The sequence below is a fragment of the Suncus etruscus genome, chromosome 9 (genome assembly GCF_024139225.1).
Source record: "Suncus etruscus isolate mSunEtr1 chromosome 9, mSunEtr1.pri.cur, whole genome shotgun sequence".
In the NCBI taxonomy this organism is placed as follows: domain Eukaryota; kingdom Metazoa; phylum Chordata; class Mammalia; order Eulipotyphla; family Soricidae; genus Suncus; species Suncus etruscus.
The window spans coordinates 31,981,531-32,000,518 of record NC_064856.1 but is presented as its reverse complement, the minus strand read 5'-3'; the positions used below and the strand labels follow the sequence as shown (position 1 = coordinate 32,000,518).

Sequence of the window (18,988 nt, the reverse complement as noted above, 5' to 3'; positions counted from 1 at the left end):
CGCATTCCGGGGCGCTGGCCAAGGCCTTCAAAGCCACCGGGGCTGCGAGAAAAATGCGGGTTCCCAAGCCCACGCCCCAGGATTCCAGCTGAATTCGGGCCTTTGGAACAAGCGGCGCGTGGTCCTCAGGTTCGGACAGGTTCGGGGTGCAGCCCTGCCCTCATGCCTCAGTTTGAAGAAAGTAAACAGCGGGGGGTGGGGGGAGGCGTTTCTTGCGTCCCGTTGGATGTTGTTCACCTGGAACGAGGCGGGGTCCCCAACCCCCACATCCCCACCACCAGCCCCCGGTCTCATCTCGGTCCCAGCCAGTCTGAGCTCGAACACCAATTAGTGCCAGCCCGACCAGGGCCGCGCCTCCGTCACCTGCCAGGCGGGGCGGCCGTCCGGGGGTGCCCCGAGGCCGCTCCTGTGTGGTCTCCAGCTCCGGGCGCCCCAGTAGTGCGATTGGGAGCCGAGGCGCTGCACGGGAGGGCCGCCTGAACCCCAAACTTCAGGGACCTGCATTTTCTCTTGTTTCCCTGCAGTGCGCCCTTGGCAGGCCCCTGACTGCGGCTGCCGGTGGTTCGAAAGGACAGTCCAGGGCAGGAACTCCCTTTGGGGGGTTGCGCTGTCAAATAACGGGGTGGTGGTGGAGGAGAGTGCTGTCTTCTTTTAAAACAAGAAAAGGAGGGGCCGGAGGGCGTTTGCCTTGCAAGCAGCAACAATGGTTCGAATCCTGGTATCCCATAGGGTCCCCTGTGCCTGCCAGGGGCGATTTCTGAGCGCAGAGCTAGGAGAAACCCCTGAGCGCCGCCGGGTGTGGCCCAAAAACCAAAAATAAAATTAAATTAAAATTAAACAAGAAAAGGAGCCAGTGGCTGGGTGCAATGCAAGAAAGTTCCAAACACCGTGCGCCTCGCCTGGGAGCTCGTTAGAAATACAGACGCTCGGGCCCCTCCGAGTCAGAATCTGCATTTTAACGAGCTCCCCCGCGACTCGTGTGCGCGGCAGAGTTGGAGCCGAACTTAGCTTCTGCAATTTTAATGCACAGACGAAATCACCTGGGAGCTCGTTAAGCGGCGGACTCGGGGCCTCCAAGTCGCACGTGCGCGCGGGTCACCAGGGGGGAAGCGTGTTCGAATGCAGATTCCCAGTCGGTGCGACCCGGGCGTCCGCCTGTGACCCGAGAGCTCCCGGGTGGTTGGTGTGTGCTTGGCGGCGGGGGACTGGGCGTGGGTCCGAGGGTTTGGCTCAGGGCCAATCAGCCTTCAGGGCTCTGGATAAAGCGACCGCCTGGTCCCGGCGCGCAGTCAGTCAAGCTGCAGGCGCGCCTGGACTGGGCGAAGCTGGGTTCCAAGTCCTGGAGCCCGTGCACTGCGTGTCTCTCTGGGCACCCCCAAGCCCCGGTCCTCACGCCACGCCATGTCACGGCGTAAACAGGCCAGACCCCAGCATCTCAATTCCCGGGAGCTGCAGCCTGAGCGCCCGGAGGTGGCGGCGGAGCTAGGTGAGTTTTGGGGGTTGCAGTTTGCAGTCACCTAGAGTCCCCTCCAGCCCCGCGCGAGGCTCTGCAGAAGCGCCGCAGCCTCTGGCCACAGGGACAGTCGGGGGGGGGGGGGTCTGTCCTACCTGGGCGCCACGATGCCAACCGCTTGGTCTTTTGCTCGCCGGAGCTGGCTTCGAGGTGCGCGGGGTCCCGATCTGCTGTCCAACCTCCGCTGGACCGTGCGGAGCCTCCGTGCATGCGTGTCTAAAAATTGTGCGTGTTCTTGCTGGTGCTGAATCGGGGCCAAACTCCGGGAGACGCAATGGAGAGACAATTCGGGGATGGGAAAGATAAGCCGCGGGCTAGAGCTAGAGCCAAAGCCGTGGTGCGTAAAGTGAGTTAAGGGTAAGTGCAGGGATTGGGGAAGCGGGGGAGAGAGGTGGAACGGGGGACTAGAGATCCAGAACAGGGCCAGGGGCCGGCCAAAGAACCCATTGTCAGGGACGAGGTTCAGAGGATGGAGGAAAGGGTTTGCCAGGGACGCCAGGTGTGGTCTGAGCGGTAATGGGGAGGCCGCAGGACTCCGGAGAGGATTCTGAATGTTACTGGGGTTGTCAGGACCGCGCCACATTCGGACTTTAGAGGTTCACCACGCGCTGTGATGTGTCTGGAGGGACTTTGGTCTCTGAGGTGGGTGCGAGCCAGGGAATCTGCATTTCTGAGGCACTTTGCTTCTGTTGATCTCAGTTGATAACCACACATGAGTTTAGAAAAAAGGTTTCTTCTTTTTTACTTCTTTTGGTTTGGAGCCACACCCGGCGGCGCTCAGGGGTTACTCCTGGCTCTGTGTTCAGAAATTGCTCCTGGCCGGCACAGGAGACTTTATGGGAGGCTGGGATTCGAACCACCTTCTATCCTGGATCAGCCGCTTGCTAGGCAAATGCCCTACCACTGTGCTATCTCTCCAGCCCCATATAAAAGATTACTTCTGTAGTAAAGGCTTGCCTTGTTGGTGGCCATCCCTGGTTCGACCCAGGCATCCCATAGAGTCCCCCAGTCCTGCCTGGGATAAGCCTAAGCCGTTCAGTATCACTTCTCTTCCAAAGAAAGAAAAAGTCTTCTCTTCTGCCTCTCTGGGAATCTTCCTGAAGCATCTCTCACTCCCTGAAAAGACTTTACCCACAGCTGTAGGTGTTATACCCAAGGTCAGAAGTGGAGGTACTTTGAGTTTGGGGGGAGAGGAATTGGAGCTTCGGGGTAAGTGGTGTCTTTGGGGGGGGGGATACCTACTATAAGACGTTCCAGAATGACTGACCACCTCTTTTTATTCTTGCAACCAACCCCCTGCCTGGCACATCCTGGCATTCTGAGGGGATAAAATGGAGGCTCCACCAGCTTGGAGCCCCAGTTCCCTCTTGCTGGCACTTCTGAGAAACAGCCGCCCCCACCCCTGCTGGGCCTTTGCCAAGTCTGCATTTCAAGCTGGCCTCAGAACCAGGGAGTCCCCCTTCTTTTCCCTTTTCAGTTTGGACCACTCATTTGCAAATGATGTTGCAGCTTCTGGGTCACTGGGGTCCAGAAAAACACCTGATAAAGGGACACCCACAGTTTCTCACAGGTGACAAAATACCCTCCCATCAGAGGGGTCTCTGCCTCAACTGTCACTTTTCCTCCAGATGCTGTGAGTTTCCTGCATATGCAAAGGCAAGGGGGTGTCCTCAGGGGCCCTCACTTCATCCCCACCCAACCTGGGTGACTCTTCCTGAGGTCCCCTCTCCCCTATCTTTCTTTGTCTTCTTTCAAGTTGGCTTTGCAAATCTCCTTTCCTTTCCCCTCCTCAACAGAGCCAACCCTTGGCCAGGGCTTCTTTCACTTCTACTGCAAAATTCAATGGAACCTTGGAACAGGTAGTGTGGGGTGCTCGGGAGTAGGCACCTTTGTCTGGGTCCTATGACTGGAGCAGATAGAACTATTGGTAGGGAAAAAGCTAAACTGAATGACAACAGCCATGAAGGAGAACTGATGTGACTCAGATGCTGAGCACATGATTCACATATGTAAGAGCCTAGGTTCAATCTCTGGTACAGCAAAATTTAAAAATATAGTTAATAATGGGTGATTTTTAACTAAGGGAGGGCCAAGGGTCTGGGATGTGCAGAGAGAAAGTGGAGTCAACCTCTTACATGGCGGTAAGGTTGACTTCAGAGCTAAAAGCCTGATTCTACAGTGTAAACTTTTGCCCTGCCTTAAGGTAGCTTTTGCCCATAGAAAGTTTGTGTCTGGGACCAGAAAGATAGTACAGAGGTTAAGCTACTTGTTTTGCATGCGGCTGTGGTTTACAACAATGATTAAAAATCCCTGCACCATATATGTTCTTCTGAACACTGCTGGGTGTGGCAAAAAGTGAGTTAGAGAGATTTCTGGTGCTGGAGCAATAGCACAGCAGACAGCAGGTCAGGTGCTTTACCATGTATGTGCCTAACCCAGGTTCAATCTCCAGCACCAGGAGTGATCCCTGAGTGTAGAGCCTGGAATAAACCCTGAATACCACCTGGTGAGAGCCATTCCCCCAAAAACAAAGATTTTCAAAAGATTTCTCCAAATCTCTCGGTAATCTGCATTCTTTCAGGAGTGATCAGTTTCTCCCGAGGCTGACCAGGCCCCAGTTGACTTTAGTTCCACATACCAAGGTGATTCATACTGGAAGAAGCATGCAGTCCTGATTCAAAGGGATGGGGAGTGTGAGGGGCCTGTCTGTGCTTCGAAGGAGAGTTTGACTCCCCCAGATGAAGACACTGAAGGGAAGCCTCTGCATGCCTTCCCCAGGGGCAAACAGCCCTGAGTTATGGCCACACTGGAGTTAGAAACTTCCCCAGGTAGGGGCACAGTGGTAGGTTATTTGTCTTAAACTCAGAAAGTACCCAAGTTCGATTCCTGGCATCCCATATGGTTCCCTGAGCCTGCCAGAAGCGACTTCTGAGCACAGAGCCAGGAGTAATCCCTGACCACTGCTGGGTGTGGCCCAAAAACCAAAAAAATAAAAAAAATTTAAAAAAAAAAAAGAAACTTCCCCAGATACCTGTGTCTGGGAGCCCATCCCAGCAGTTGGCCTATTTCCTTTCTTTTCAGTGAATTTTGAGGCAGTGCAAGTTGGCATTTTTCTTCCTGAGCACAGCCAGGCATGTCCCCAAAGCAAAACAAAGCCCAAATCTGGGAATACCAGTGGGCATCCCTGGTGTGAAGCCGTTTCTTCTTTTGTGCATAGATGGTGACAAGGGTCCAGCTCAAGTCTAGATTCTGGAGTGGGGGAAAAGGGGTGAGAGCTAGCCCTGCTCTCATCTCCCCCTTTTGTCACTATGTCTTGGGTTTGGTTTTCACAGCACTGACATGTGTTGACATAGGATAGATTTTACAAACTGGGTTTCCAAAGCCGGACTAAGGGACACCAGGCTGCTCAGTTATGTGGTCTGGAACTTTGTGTCTGGTTCCCAGCCTCCGGGGTTTGGGAGACAGTGCAGGAAGGGGAAATGGGCCCCAACTGGCCCTGTGTGGAAATCAAGGTGGGGCTCCGAGAAACTTAAACTTTGTGTCTCCTCAGTTGCAGCTTCGGAACTCAGCAGTGATGTTCTGAAACCAGCCAGTCCCTCCACAGACAGCAGCGAGGCCCCAAAAGTCTCCATTGTGCCTGTTCCTTCAGAATTGAGGGAACAAACTACTACCCTCGGGGAGAGGACATTCAACTGCTGTTATCCAGGTCAGGAGCCACTGGCCACTGTTGCCCTGGGTAGGAAGGGCCCCTGGCTGTGGTAATTCCCTGATTTATAGAGCTGGGAGGGAGATATGGGGGGCTGGAGAAATAAATAGTACAATCATAGGGGTTTGCCCTGATTGCAGCAGATCTGGGTTCAATATCTGGCATTCTATATGATCCACAAAGGGTGATTCCTGAGTGCAAAGTCAGGAGTTAGTTCTAAGTCATGCTGCAAGGTTTGACCCCAACACAGCAACAACAAATTTACACAAAGTAAATAACAAGCCAGTGTTTACTCTCTTCCTAGGCTGCCATTTCAAAACCGTGCACGGCATGAAGGACCTGGATCGACACCTCAGAATTCACACCGGTAGGAGTCACTCTTCTTTCAATGCCGTTTTTTTCCTAGAGAAGCAAAGGGTGGGGAGAGTGGGGGGGTGGTATTTGGAGGGATGGTGAAATGATCCCTCTCCTAACACGGTCTGGTAAGGCTTGGGGATAGAAAGTTACATTGAAACCACAGAAGGGGGGCCCGGAGAGATGGCACAGCGGTGTTTGCCTTGCAAGCAGCCGATCCAGGACCTAAGGTGGTTGGTTCGAATCCCGGTGTCCCATATGGTCCCCCGTGCCTGCCAGGAGCTATTTCTGAGCAGACAGCCAGGAGTAACCCCTGAGCACTGCCGGGTATGCCCCCCAAAAAAAGAAACCACAGCAAGGGGACAGGGCCCTTGCCCCCCCCTTTCACTTAGCACCACCCCCCAACCTTTTTTGAGGGAGGGAACTATACTTAGCTATACTCAGGGATCACTCCTGGCAGGGCTTGGTTGCATGTGACCAGCCCAAGTTTGATCCCTGATACCCCACTAGGACCCCAGAGCACTGTCAGGAGTGGCCCCTGAAGGCAGAACCAGGAGTAAGCCCTGAGCACCACTGGGTGTAGCCCCAAAACCAGAAATAAATTGGGGCTGGAATTCCGTGGAATCTGGACTTCCATCCCAGCACCCCATTTGGTCTCCCAAGCCTGCCAGTAGTGATCCCTGAGCACAGAGCCACAAGTAAGTCCTGAACACTGCTGGTAGCCCAAACCCCCACCTCAAAAAATAATAAACTGGGGCTGGGGTCAGGCAGGAACTTATACTTTGCATGTGAAAGGCACTTAGTTCAATCACTGAAACCACATCGTCCCCAGAGCACCACCATTAGCAACCAGAGCCAGATATAACCCCTAACACCTCCAGATAAGGCCTAACAACCCCCTGCCACCACCACCCCCGCCAAAAAAAGAAAAATCAGACCCAGGAGACTGTCAGTAAGAGCCCATGGCCTCGATGAACCTACCCATTTGGCAGAAACAGCAACCTCAGAGGTAAGACTATCCTGCAATGGAGCAGTCGTTGTCAAATGGAAGCTGTTACTGCCATCTAGTGTGTGGAGGCCATGGGTGCTCCACTGTTCTACTGTGCCCAGGAATCCTGCTGCCACAAATGATCACACCTCCTGTGCAGAGCATATTGGGATACAGAAAGTACCACAAGGCCTGAGACAAGAGGGATAGTACAGAGGTTCAAGCCCTGAGCTTTCATGTGGCTGATCCCAGGCCTATCTTCAGTATAGCCTGTGACCTCTGGGCCCAGAGCCGGGAGTCATCCCTGAGCACAATCAGGTGTGACCGAAAGCAAACCTTCTCCCACCCACTCCAAAAGACCAAATGCATTGTGCTGAATCAAATGCAGATGTGGGACCAGCTGGTTTCCCCTTGGATCCACATACACTTCAGCTGCTTCTCTGGATCTGAAAACACTGCTCTTATCCTCTGGAGCATTCTTGCCCCCATAGAAATAGGAGACCTGGGGCCTCACAGCACCCCTCCCTCATTATGCCCAAAAGTTGCGACTCTTCTGATGATTGACAGGGCCAGAGCTATAGTCCAGTGCAGAAGATCTTTGCCTTATATGCTGCCAGTCTAAGTTTGATCCCAGCAACCTATATGGTCCCCAAATCCTCCCAGGAGTAATTCTTTTTTTTTTTTTTTTGGTTTTTGGGTCACACCCGGCTGTGCTCAGGGGTTACTCCTAGCTCTACGATCAGAAATTGCTCCTGGTAGGTTCAGGGGACTATATGAGATGCCAGGATTCGAACAACCATCTTTCTGCGTGCAAGACAAATGCCCTACCTCCATGATATCTCTCTGGCCCCTCCAGGAGTGATTCTTAAGAGAAGAGCCAGGATTAAGCCTTGAGCATCACTGGTTATGTCCTGAGCACTCCCCACCTCAAAAAAAAGTAAATAAAACATGAATTGTTGTTGGCCTGTGATAGTTGGAGGGTTAGGTTTTAGCCCTGGTTTTAGGCTCCTTTACTCAAAGTTGTTTTTACTGTTACCCATTGATACAGCCAGAAACATTTTTGCCACCTGAAAGGCATATTGAGGGGGTTGACATACCACTAAGGTTGATGTTTGACATACCACTAAGGTTGAATCTGTGGCTATAGAATCTGTGGCCACTGCCAGAGAAATGAAGACTGGGAAAATGAAGCCCTGTATCTGGGATCTGGCCCAGATATGAAGAGAAGATTCTAGAACAAGGATATGAGAGAGCTAATCTACATACCCTTTTGGCATCACTGACCCAGGAGGATGCTAGGCCCTGGTGCAGGTAACCTAAGGAGACTGGCTCTGAGGTTCTCAAACCATCCTGTGACCTGCCACACATCTTTTATATTTCAAAACTGAAGACCTGGGGAACTACAGTGAGAGTACAGAGGTTAAGGCCTTTCTTTGTCTTGCATGAGCCTGTTCAATCCCTGGCACTGCCATCTGTGGCTGAATCCCCTTTTGTTTTTTCCCCTCAAAATTTAAAACAAAACCCTGAACACCTCAGAAGCCAGAGAAGTAGTATCAGAAGTAAAGTGCTTGTGTACTACTGGCAATCACCAGAAGTGATTGTCAACTGTGGTACAACCCTCCAAAAATAAGTTTAAAAAAAAATTAAACAAGGGGGCTGGAGCAATAGCACAGCAACAGAGGGTTTGCCTTGTGTGCAGCCGACCCAGGGTGGATGGACCCATAAAAATTAAAAGGAGGGGCTGGAGAGATAGCACAGCAGTAGTGCTTTTGCCTTGCATGCAGCCGATTAAGGACTGATGGTGGTTCGAATCCTGGCATCCCATATGGTCCCCCGAGCCTGGCCAGGGGCGATTTCTGAACGCAGAGCCAGGATTAACCCATGAGTATTGCTGGGTATGACCAAAAAATCAAAAATAAATAAAAAGGAAAAAAATCTTAAACAAACTAAAGAGGCTGCTGGAGAGATGATATATCTATCAGGTAGGGTGCTTGCCTTGCCTGCCACTGATCTGGGTCAACACCACAGCATATGACCCCCTGAACCCTTCCAAAAGTAATCCTGAGCAAAGAGCGAGGAATAAGCCCAAAGCATTTCTGGGTATGGAGTGGGGATAGGGGGACTGAAGAGCCCAAAGAGTTTTGGTTTTGTCTGCAGTTAAATAAAGTTCATGGGCCCAGGATTGAACTCAGTAGTAAACATGTGCTTGGTATTCATGAGGAACTGGTTTGATCTCCAACACCAGAAAATATTTATTTACATATTAACATTTTTGTGAATAAACAACTTTTCCCAAAAAGTAATCCATGGCATTGTTACATATCTTTGCAAATTTGAGTCTTGTTAAAGAGAAGCAAGATTCTCTCATGTGGGCCGGAGAAATAGTATGGAGGTAAGGCGTTTGCCTTTCATGCAGAAGGTCATCGGTTCGAATCCCGACATCCCATATGGTCCCCCGTGCCTGCCAGGAGCATTTTCTGAGCATGGAGCCAGGAGTAACCCCTGAGCACTGCTACGTATGACCCAAAAACCACAAAAAAAAAAAAAAAAAGATTCTCTCATGTTTGGTTAGGATTTAAAAAAAACTCACTGTTTTGGTGGAATTTAAAGAAACGTTTTGGAAAAGAGTAGCTTAATGAGCCTTTTCAAGTGTTTTTCATTTTCATTTTAATTTTTTTTAAACTTTGGATGACACTCAGCTTGCCCCTGGCTCTGTACTCAGGCTTCACTCCCAGTAGGTTTTGGGAGACCGTATAGGGTGCTGTGGGTTGAACCCGTGTTGGCTATACAGAAGGCAATAGCTCTCCTTATTGTACTATATGTCTAGCCCCTTGAGTTTGTTTTGGTTTTGGTTTTTGGGTCACACCCGGCAGTGCTCAGGGGTTACTCCTGGCTCCATGCTCAGAAATCGCTCCTGGCAGACTCGGGGGACTATATGGGATGCCGGGATTCAAACCAATGAACTTCTGCATGAAAGGCAAACTCCCTACCTCCATGCTATCTCTCCGGCCCCTGTTTTTGTTTTTGTTTTGTTTTCTAATACTAAACCAAAACACTACAAGTTCATTTCTTCAAGAATAATTGCTGGATACTGTGGATGGAGCATTATAAGCAGGTAGGGCATGTACCTTCCCTGCAACTTAAACAGATTAGATCCCCAACATCCTATATGATTCCCTAAGCACTACCAGTAGCAATTCCTGAACACAGTGCCAGGAGTAACCCCTGAGCACTGCTGGGTGTGGCCCCAAATCCAAATATATATATATATATATATATATATATATATATATATATATATAGACTCTCCAGTCATATCCATAAACCTTCAAGTTATTAATATTAAAATCCATCAGTTACACCTACCTTCCTTTTTCCCTTGGATCTCTTTGAGTTACACAAGGCTCACTTGCTTTACATCACTTGTTGAAAATGACTTTGGTCTGCAGCCAGGTGGACACACGATGGGCTCTAGGTTTACTCCATCAGGCTCCCTGTTGTATTCTCTCTTTCCCTCCCTCTCTTACCACCCTCTTTCCCCCAACTCTCCCTCCTCTCCCTCCTCTCCTTCCTCTCCTTCCTCTCCCTTCTCTCACTCCTCTCTGCACTCCGAAATCACTCCCAGCATGCTCAGGGGACCATAGGGGATGCCGGGTATCAACTCAGGTCAGCAACATACAAGACAAGTGCCCTCCCCACTGTATATCTCTTTGGTCTTAGAGACTTTTTCTGGCTCTGTGCTCAGGACTGAACTTTGGTTTTGTTCAGGCATCAAATGTGTGAGGATTTGACTGGAAGTACAAGATGCAAGGCAAGAGGTTTTATTCCTGTACTGTCTCTCCAGTCCCAACTTCCTTTTTCTTTCCCCTTTTATCTCTTCCTTCTGCACCCAGCAGTGTTCAGGGTACTTAATCTTGGCTCTGTGCAAAGGAATAATTCCTGGCCATGCTCGGGGGACTATATAGAGTGCCAGGGATCAAACCCAGATTGACTATATGCAAGGCAATTGCCTAATTTACTGTATAAATCCTCCAGCCCTCTGGCTACTCTTTTTGATTCGTCAGTTTTACCACCAATCCCCTGTTGCCTCAAATTCTCAGCTCCCCTGCTGACATGTCCCAGATCTTCCTGCATCCAATGTAGAACTGGGGAATCCTCAAGAGACCCTCAGCCTTCTTCCCCAACAAGCCGACCCAGCTCTGGGGCAGCAGCAGGAGTTAACCCCTTCCCCCATGTGTCCCCATGAGTTTCACTGCCAATGTCATGTCCTCCCTCCCTCTGTGTTTGAAGGGGACAAGCCACACAAGTGTGAGTTCTGCGATAAGTGCTTCAGCCGCAAGGACAACCTGACCATGCACATGCGCTGCCACACCAGCGTCAAGCCCCACAAGTGCCACTTGTGTGACTATGCAGCCGTAGACAGCAGCAGCCTCAAGAAGCACCTGCGCATCCATTCGGATGAGCGGCCATACAAGTGCCAGCTTTGCCCCTATGCCAGCCGCAACTCCAGCCAGCTCACTGTGCACCTACGCTCGCACACAGGTGAGTCCCACACCCCTGACTCCCCAGAACCGTGGCACCTGCCTTTGCCTCTAACTTATCAGCTCTTTCACTGCACCTTCCACTCCAGCCACTACCATGCATTAGGGCAGAGGTAAAGGACTTCGCCTGGTTGTGGCAAGTTGTATGATTTTTCATGGGGTCAGGACAGTGGCCTTTGGTAATGCATGCAGATCTGCCATCTGGACTCTGTCATTTGGATCCTTTTGGTCACAAATAGGGATGAGGCTGTAGCTCAGATAACATCTGGCCAGATAAACTAGGTGAATCAATCACTCACCCTCAACTTTTCTGGTGAGGATTAATTCAGACATGGATAGTTGGAGCCTGAGCAATAACACCGCAGGTACAGTGATTGTCTTGTGTGCAGCCAACCTGGATTCAATCTTTGGAATATCATATGGTCCCCTAAACACCAGGAGTGATTTCTGAGGGTACAGCCAAGAGTAAACCCTGAGTATCACTGAGTATAGCCGTAAAACAAAACAGACATGGGGCCGGAGAGATAGCATGGAGATAAGGCAAACTGTCTTGCAATCAGAAGGTCGGTGGTTCAAATCCCAGCATCCCATATGGTCCCCTGAGCCTACCAGGAGCCATTTCAGAGCACAGAGCCAGGAGTAACCCCTGAGCACTGCTGGGTGTGACCCAAAATCCAAAAAAAAAAAAAGATTTCTGTGCTCAGAAATCACTTCTGACAGGTTTGGGGGATCATATGGGATGCTGTGATTTGAATCACTGACCTTCTGCATGCAGGGCAAACGCCTTACTTCCATGCTATCTCTCTGGCCCCAGAAACCTACTAATCCTTAAGCCTTAAACAAATCTACTCTTCCTAAAGTATCAGCTTGGCAGTAGGAGTAACATGTGGATTTTAATAGTCCCAAGAAGTTTCAGTGCTGGAGCAATAATACAACAGATGGGACACTTGCTTGCTTGTGTCATGGCAGACCATGTTTGAGCCCCGGCACCATATATGGTCCCCTGCCAGGAGTGATCCCTGAGTACACAGCCATGAGTGAGCACTGCTGAATGTAGCCCAAAATCCAAAAGGGAAACAAAACACAAGGACATCAAGTTTCAAACTACAAACACTGGAGTTGATCACTTGGTATAGACAAAAATTTTTTAGCCTCGTGGGTAAAATGTTGTACCTAAAAAGACTGTTATAAAACAGAAGCGAGCACCAGGAGATATGCATTAATCAGTGCTTCTGGCTATACAGTAACTTCCCAGAGAGCAGAGGAAAATATTCAGTTGTAGCACTGAGAATCAGATGCTGGAAGTCTGGTCTCTGACCTGGTATAGGAAGAATAGGAAGCAAAAGAGAAAATTACATGAGGAAAAAGAATCACTCTGGCTTGGAGATAGCAAAGTAATCAGGACACCATGTTTGGGTTCAGTTCCCAGCTCCACATAGCCCAGAGGTCACAGCACCACCAGGAAGGCCCAGGGCAATCCCTGTCACCACTAACCCTGAGCAGCATCACATCCTCAGACCCTTGTGTTGAGCCATCACTAGGCCATTTGGCCAAGACCACCAGTAAGACCCCCAACTTCATGAGCACTACTTGAAAGACTCTCTGGCCCCAAAAAAGAAGAAAACAATCTCACATTTCTGAGTGGCTCTGAGACAAACATCATGAGAGACCCAGCTTGACAAAGTTGGATCCTATGAAAAGATCATAGAACATTTTGGTACTGTCAGCTTCTAGGAGAGAGTAGAAAAGTGTCCTCAAGGGCAAAGAACAATTTTGACCGAAAGGGGTCAGAGTGATGGCACAGTGGTAGGGCATTTGCCTTGCATGTGGCCGACCCTGGACAGACCAGGGTTCAATCCCCGGCATCCCATTTGGTCCCCCGAGCCTGACAAAAGTGATTTCTGAGTGCAGAGTGAGGAGTAACCCCTGAGCACCACCAAGTACAGCCCAAAAGCCAAAAACAATTTTTGACCTAAAATTGTATACTCAAATCAAGCACATGAAACTCACTATTCAAAGACATAGAACCACCCAAGTCTTGATTCACAACTCCTGATTCTAGTGGAAGTTAATGGAAGATAAACTCTAGTATAACATGGTAGGAGCAAAATTTGGCATGAGATATTCAATTTTTTTTGTTTGTTTTTTTTTGTTTTTGGTTTTTGGGTCATACCCAGCAGTGCTCAGGGGCTACTCCTGGCTCTACACTCAGAAATCGCCCCCAATGGCAGTAGCTTCCCAGAACCTGCCTGCTTCCTGTGTTCATTTTAGAAATAAAATTCAATCTATAATTACAAATATGCAAAATATCAGTCAGGAAGCTAATAAAACGATGGGATTAATAAATTCTAACAAGTATGGTTGTTCCTCTTAGCTTGACAGAGTGGTTGGAGGTGTCTCACAGTGTGCCTCTTCCACCTTCAGTTTTGTGGGTGTCAAATTAAGGGAGAGTTAAGATTCGAAACTCAGGTGTCCTCAGTAAGAGTATGGAGTTGGCTGCCTTTCTGCCTGAGCTCCAGTCCCAGCCATGAGCCTCCTTTCTCCCACTGTCAGGGGTAGGCAGAGTAATTGCAAGATCCTTGGGAGTAGCAAATGAGCTCCTGAACTTGGTAGTGTTGGGTTTTTTTGGTTTTTTGTTGTTGGTTTTTTTTTGTTTTTTTTTGTTTTTGTTTTTGTTTTGGTTTTCTAGGCCACACCCGGCGGTGCTCAGGGGTTACTCCTGGCTGTCTGCTCAGAAATAGCTCCTGGCAGGCACAGGGGACCATATGGGACACCGGGATTCGAACCAACCACCTTTGGTCCTGGATCGGCTGCTTGCAAGACAAACGCCGCTGTGCTATCTCTCCGGGCCCGGTAGTGTTGGTTTTAAAGTAGTGTAGACACAGTACAAATGATTCCCACCCCTGAATCTATAGGTAGTGAGGAGGTCCAATGCTCATAGGCAGGTGGGAGATCTGAGGTTTGCTTGCCTGCTCTAATGCAATTGCCTTCCTTTGCTAGGGGACACCCCCTTCCAGTGCTGGCTCTGTAGCGCCAAGTTCAAAATCAGCTCAGACTTGAAACGGCACATGATTGTGCACTCGGGGGAGAAGCCGTTTAAGTGTGACTTCTGTGATGTGCGGTGTACCATGAAGGCCAACCTCAAGTCCCACATCCGCATCAAGCACACCTTCAAGTGCCTGCACTGCGCCTTCCAGGGCCGGGACCGTGCTGACCTCCTGGAGCACAGCCGACTGCACCAGGCCAACCACCCCGAGAAGTGCCCCGAGTGCAGCTACTCCTGCTCTAGCGCCGCCGCCCTGCGTGTGCACAGCCGTGTGCACTGCAAGGACCGTCCCTTCAAATGTGACTTCTGCAGCTTTGACACCAAGCGGCCCAGCAGCCTGGCCAAGCACATTGACAAGTTGCACAGGGACGAGGCCCGGACAGAGAACCATGCCCCACCGCCACCACTGGGCAGCGAGGCTTCTCGGGAGGGCAGTGCCCAGCACTTGGCCAAGATCGTGACCCAGCGGGCCTTCCGCTGCGACATCTGCGGGGCCGCCTTCGTCAGGAGTGACTCTCTGCGCTGCCATAAGAAGCAGCACAGTGACCAGAATGAGGGCAAGACCTTGGAGCTGGTCACTTTTCCCCCGGAGAGCAGCTCCTCGGGGCAGCTGGGCACCCTGGTCTCCGTGGGGCAGCTGGAGACCACACTGGAACCCAGTCAGTGTCTCTAGGCTGGCCCTGGGGATTCCCCAAATTGTCACCAGCCCCCAGAATCTGCTACAATTCTACAGCCTCCAGAGACAATGTCTGTAAAACTGAGGTGCAAGGACTATCACTAAAGCAATATCCCCATTCCCGCTCCCACTCTGCCTGCCCTTCAAGAACCATATGCCAGTGACTCCACCCTTCAGGCCAGGTTGGGGTTGGGGAGAATCCACCCTCTTTGCTGGTTGAGGTTAGGGGGATTCCATCCTCTGGCCTGCGTCTAGGAAAGGTTAAATGGGGGGCTCAGGGAGTCAAGGGAATCAAGAAAGTTCACTCTTTAACCTGATGGCTATAAGATTTTGCCTAGCCTTATGCATTTTTGTGTTTCACTTTTATCCACTGTCTTGTAATAAAAAGGCAAACTCCTCTGTAGAAGGATGCGAGAAGAATAGTGTTTTTTCTGTGTGTCTTCCCAGCACAGATCTTGGGGAGGGTGGCTGAGCTTCTATTCTCGCTTGCAGTTTTGTCCTTGAACTGAGAATTTTTGTCCTTGAACTGAGAATGCCACTGTCCTTTGGCAGTGAGGCTAAGCGTCATGTGGCCTGTAGGGGGCGCCAAAGATCAAGCGAATGCTGGTTCTGCCACTAAAAATAAATATGTGTGAGTTCCCAACAGGAAGACTTAACTGGTTGTCTGGATTTAAATGGGGGCTTCTCATTCATGTCTGCTTGAGAAGAGCATGGTCATTCCAGTAAGACTGTGCTGAGCTTCCGGACAGACCATGTAGCCTCCAGAGGCTCTGCGATGCCAGTCAGTATGTAACCAACTCATCCCCCCCCCCCCAAAAAAAAGTGTGTGAGTGTGTGTGAACACAATCTTTTATGGATGATAGAGATGGAGAGTATATTTCACTCCTGACAGATCACAGGAGAGCATAAAGCCTATTTTTATGAATCTTGTGTGAACAAACCCAACATTGCCTCAGTTTACTTTCTGGTGAATGGCATGCACTGTTGTGCGTCTCTTTTTTTTTTTTTTTTTTTTTTGGTAGTTTTTGGGTCACACCCGGCAGTGCTCAGGGCTTACTCCTGGCTTCATGCTCAGAAATTGCTCCTGGCAGGCACGGGGACCATATGGGACGCTGGGATTCGAACCAATGACCTCCTGCATGAAAGGCAAACGCCTTACCTCCATGCTATCTCTCCAGCCCCTGTTGTGTGTCTCTTAACTGTAATTTTAAAAAAAAAAGGTAGATAATGGCAGAGACTGGGAGATAATTTAATGAGTTTTTGTAAGCTGATGGCGTGTATTCAGTCCCCAGCACTGCATGGTCCTCCAGGCATTGCTGGGTGTGGCCCAAACTGTAAAAGTGAGACTTGAATCCTATGATTCAATTAATCCTGACTTTGCATTGGAGGTGCAGCTTGGCTCTTCAGAAAATAAGGTGCTATTGAGAGGGTATAGCTCAGTGGTAGAGCAGTTGACTGCAGAAAATAAGGTGCTGAGGCAGGATGCACTCTGCCCCCTAGCGGTTTCCTTTTGGCACTACTTAGGAACATTTGTCAGAAGTATCATGGAGGCATGAGTGGTATTTTGTGACTTCTTTACTCTGGGACTTTTGATATTGTTTCAGTCTTTGGCCCACACTCAGAAATGCTCAAGTTCAGAGACCAGAGAAATAATACTGTGAGTAGGTCACTTGCCTTGCATGCAGCCAACCCAGGTTTCATCCTATTTTTCCCCAAGCACCGCCAGAAGTAATCCTGAGCATTCCAGGTATGGGTCAAATCCCTCCACCACCACCACCAAATGCGACTCCATGTTTTGTGCTCAGAGACTGTATGGTACGGAAATTGAACTAGGGCCTGCCACATTTGAGGTATTATATTTTTTTGGCCCCTAACTCTGGTTGAGTACAAAAGTAGCCATCAACTAACTGTAAGAACAAATGTGCTTATTCTAATCCAACTTTAGCCACACTCTTTTCTGAATTCTTCTATAAACTGGCTGGGATGAGAGAGAAAATGCCCAGGAGCTCACCCCACCCCACATGGATCCCAGTAATCCCAGTAGACTACGGAAGTGGTGAAAAGCAGAAAACCACAGATATAATAATAGCCTGTTGACGTGCAAATGTGGTGCTGGTAAGGAAATGGTTGTTTGCAGTTCAACTTCTCGTGGACCAGAGATGGGTTTCTTCAGTAAAAGGACCAAATATTTGAGCCTTGATTGATCCTTCTCAGTTCTGTCTACCCCCCACCCCACCCCTATCTCCAATGTTGACTCTAGACCACTGGGTCTCTAGGGAACTATGAGCTATTTGGGGGTGGGGTGTTCCCAGCATCTGGAATCTTTCTGCTTCACATTTCTCAAGCAGCGAGTGATAGGAAGTAAATTGACATTTGTCACAGTGCTTTACCCAGTGTCCTCTCCATCCACATGCTTTCCTACATTCTGCCTTCAGAGACAGTCATGCATCCACCTGGTCGGAAACCAGTGACTGCCTGGCTAATCCCATGCAAGTCTCCCACAGCTGCTCCCCTCACAAAAGTGGCAAGCAGCAGCAGCACCTCTGAGGCATGGGTAAAGGTTTGGATCTGAAATTTGTCCCCCTGGTTGTGTGGTGTCAGCTCAGCTGCCAGAAATAAAAGTCATTGCAGCAGAGCTGGAGCAATAGTACAGCGGGGAAGGCATTTGTCTTGCACAAAGCTGATCGGGTTTGGACCCCCAACATCCCATATGGTTACCCTGAGTTCACCAGGACTAATTCCTGAGTATAAAAGCCAGGTGTAACTGGTGAGCACTGCTAGGTATGCCCCCCCCACCAAAAAAAAGTCAACAGTTTCCAGGGCCCAGTGGGGCCTGAACCTCCAAACATGGCTGCTCTTCACCAGAATGACCCCAAGTAGGGACTGTCCACCCCTGTGCAATGCCAAAACTCCTAAAAGTGGTCTTCAGTCACAGGGAGGGAGGGTGGTGGCCTGCAGACATGTAGTGCACTGCCAGGCTGACTTCATGGCTAAGACACATTACCTGAGACCATGCTGTTAGGGGGGGCGGAGCAGTGGTGTAAGTGGGTGTTTGTCTTGCATGCATCTGACCCAGGATGGACCACGGTTCGATTCCCCAGTGTCCCATATGGTCCAAGCCAAGAGCAATTTCTGAGCGCATATCCAGGAGTAACCACCCCCCCCCCAAAAAATAAATTAAATAAAGGCTGTTGAAGGAAATGCTTTGAAGTCATGCCCATTTTAAGACTTTTCTCATGCTCCAGGAATGATAGATAGTACAGCAGGCCTGTTTGGGTTCAATTCCCAGCATCCCATATGATCCCCTGTGCAGTGCCAGTAGTGATTCCTGAGTGAGGAGCCAAGAGTAACCCCTGAGCACTGCCATCTCTGAGATGCTTACAGACCCATGTTTTAATTTGTGTTTGTTTTGGTTTTTGGACTGTTAGGAAAAGTTAAAGAATTGAGATTGCTGCCCAAGGTGGGTAGAAAAGAAAGGGGTTTATCCACACAAACCAAGAATTCAGATAACCCTAGGAACTCTCAACCCTCAACAAGGTCCACACTGTTTTTATACATTCTATTACAGAAATAATAAGCAAGCAAGCATTCTTACACAAACTATGTTGTAGTCAAAGTTTATGTGGCTTGGAGAACCAGCTGTTGTTTTTTTTTTTTTTTTTTTTTTTTTTTTTTTCACTAATCTGGCTGTTTTTGATTTACTACACTTCAGTAATTCAGGTACCTCTATGCTGTTAGCTGTTTTCCATTGCCCCATTTTCCTCAATTTCTCCCAGGACCACACCTGGCTTTGTTTACTGTTGACTTCTGACTACACTCCAGGATCACTCTTGGTGGATGTGGGTAATCATGTGGGGTGTCAGGTGTTGAGCCCAAATTAGCCACATGCAAAGCAAACACCTTACCCACTACAACATGTCTCTGTTGTAACTTTTGCATTATACCTCAGTTTTTTCATCTATAAAATGGAGATAACCCTAGGGCCTACCTCCCAGAGCAGCCATCCCAAGAATTAAATAAATTAATCCATATAAAGAGCTTGGAGAATACCTGCCTAGCACAGAAGCCCCAGACCAAGAGCTGGCTAATTATTATTTATATTTAGTTAATGAGTATTTGCTTACTGACATCCATTCCCAGTTTCTCGGCTCTTACTGTGATTTT

At 49.4% G+C, this 18,988-nt stretch overlaps 1 protein-coding gene across 1 annotated transcript; it reads left to right on the top strand.

Moving 5' to 3' along the window:
• The first annotated feature begins 1,401 nt into the window (after positions 1 to 1,401).
• On the top strand, positions 1,402 to 14,941 carry LOC126019146 (zinc finger protein 64-like). The gene is made up of 5 exons (XM_049781343.1): positions 1,402 to 1,486; positions 5,070 to 5,219; positions 5,524 to 5,586; positions 10,852 to 11,103; positions 14,103 to 14,941. The coding sequence occupies exons 1-5, from the start codon at positions 1,402 to 1,404 to the stop codon at positions 14,819 to 14,821; spliced, it is 1,269 nt and encodes a 422-aa protein (XP_049637300.1). The 3' UTR covers positions 14,822 to 14,941.
• Positions 14,942 to 18,988: the final 4,047 nt, after the last annotated feature.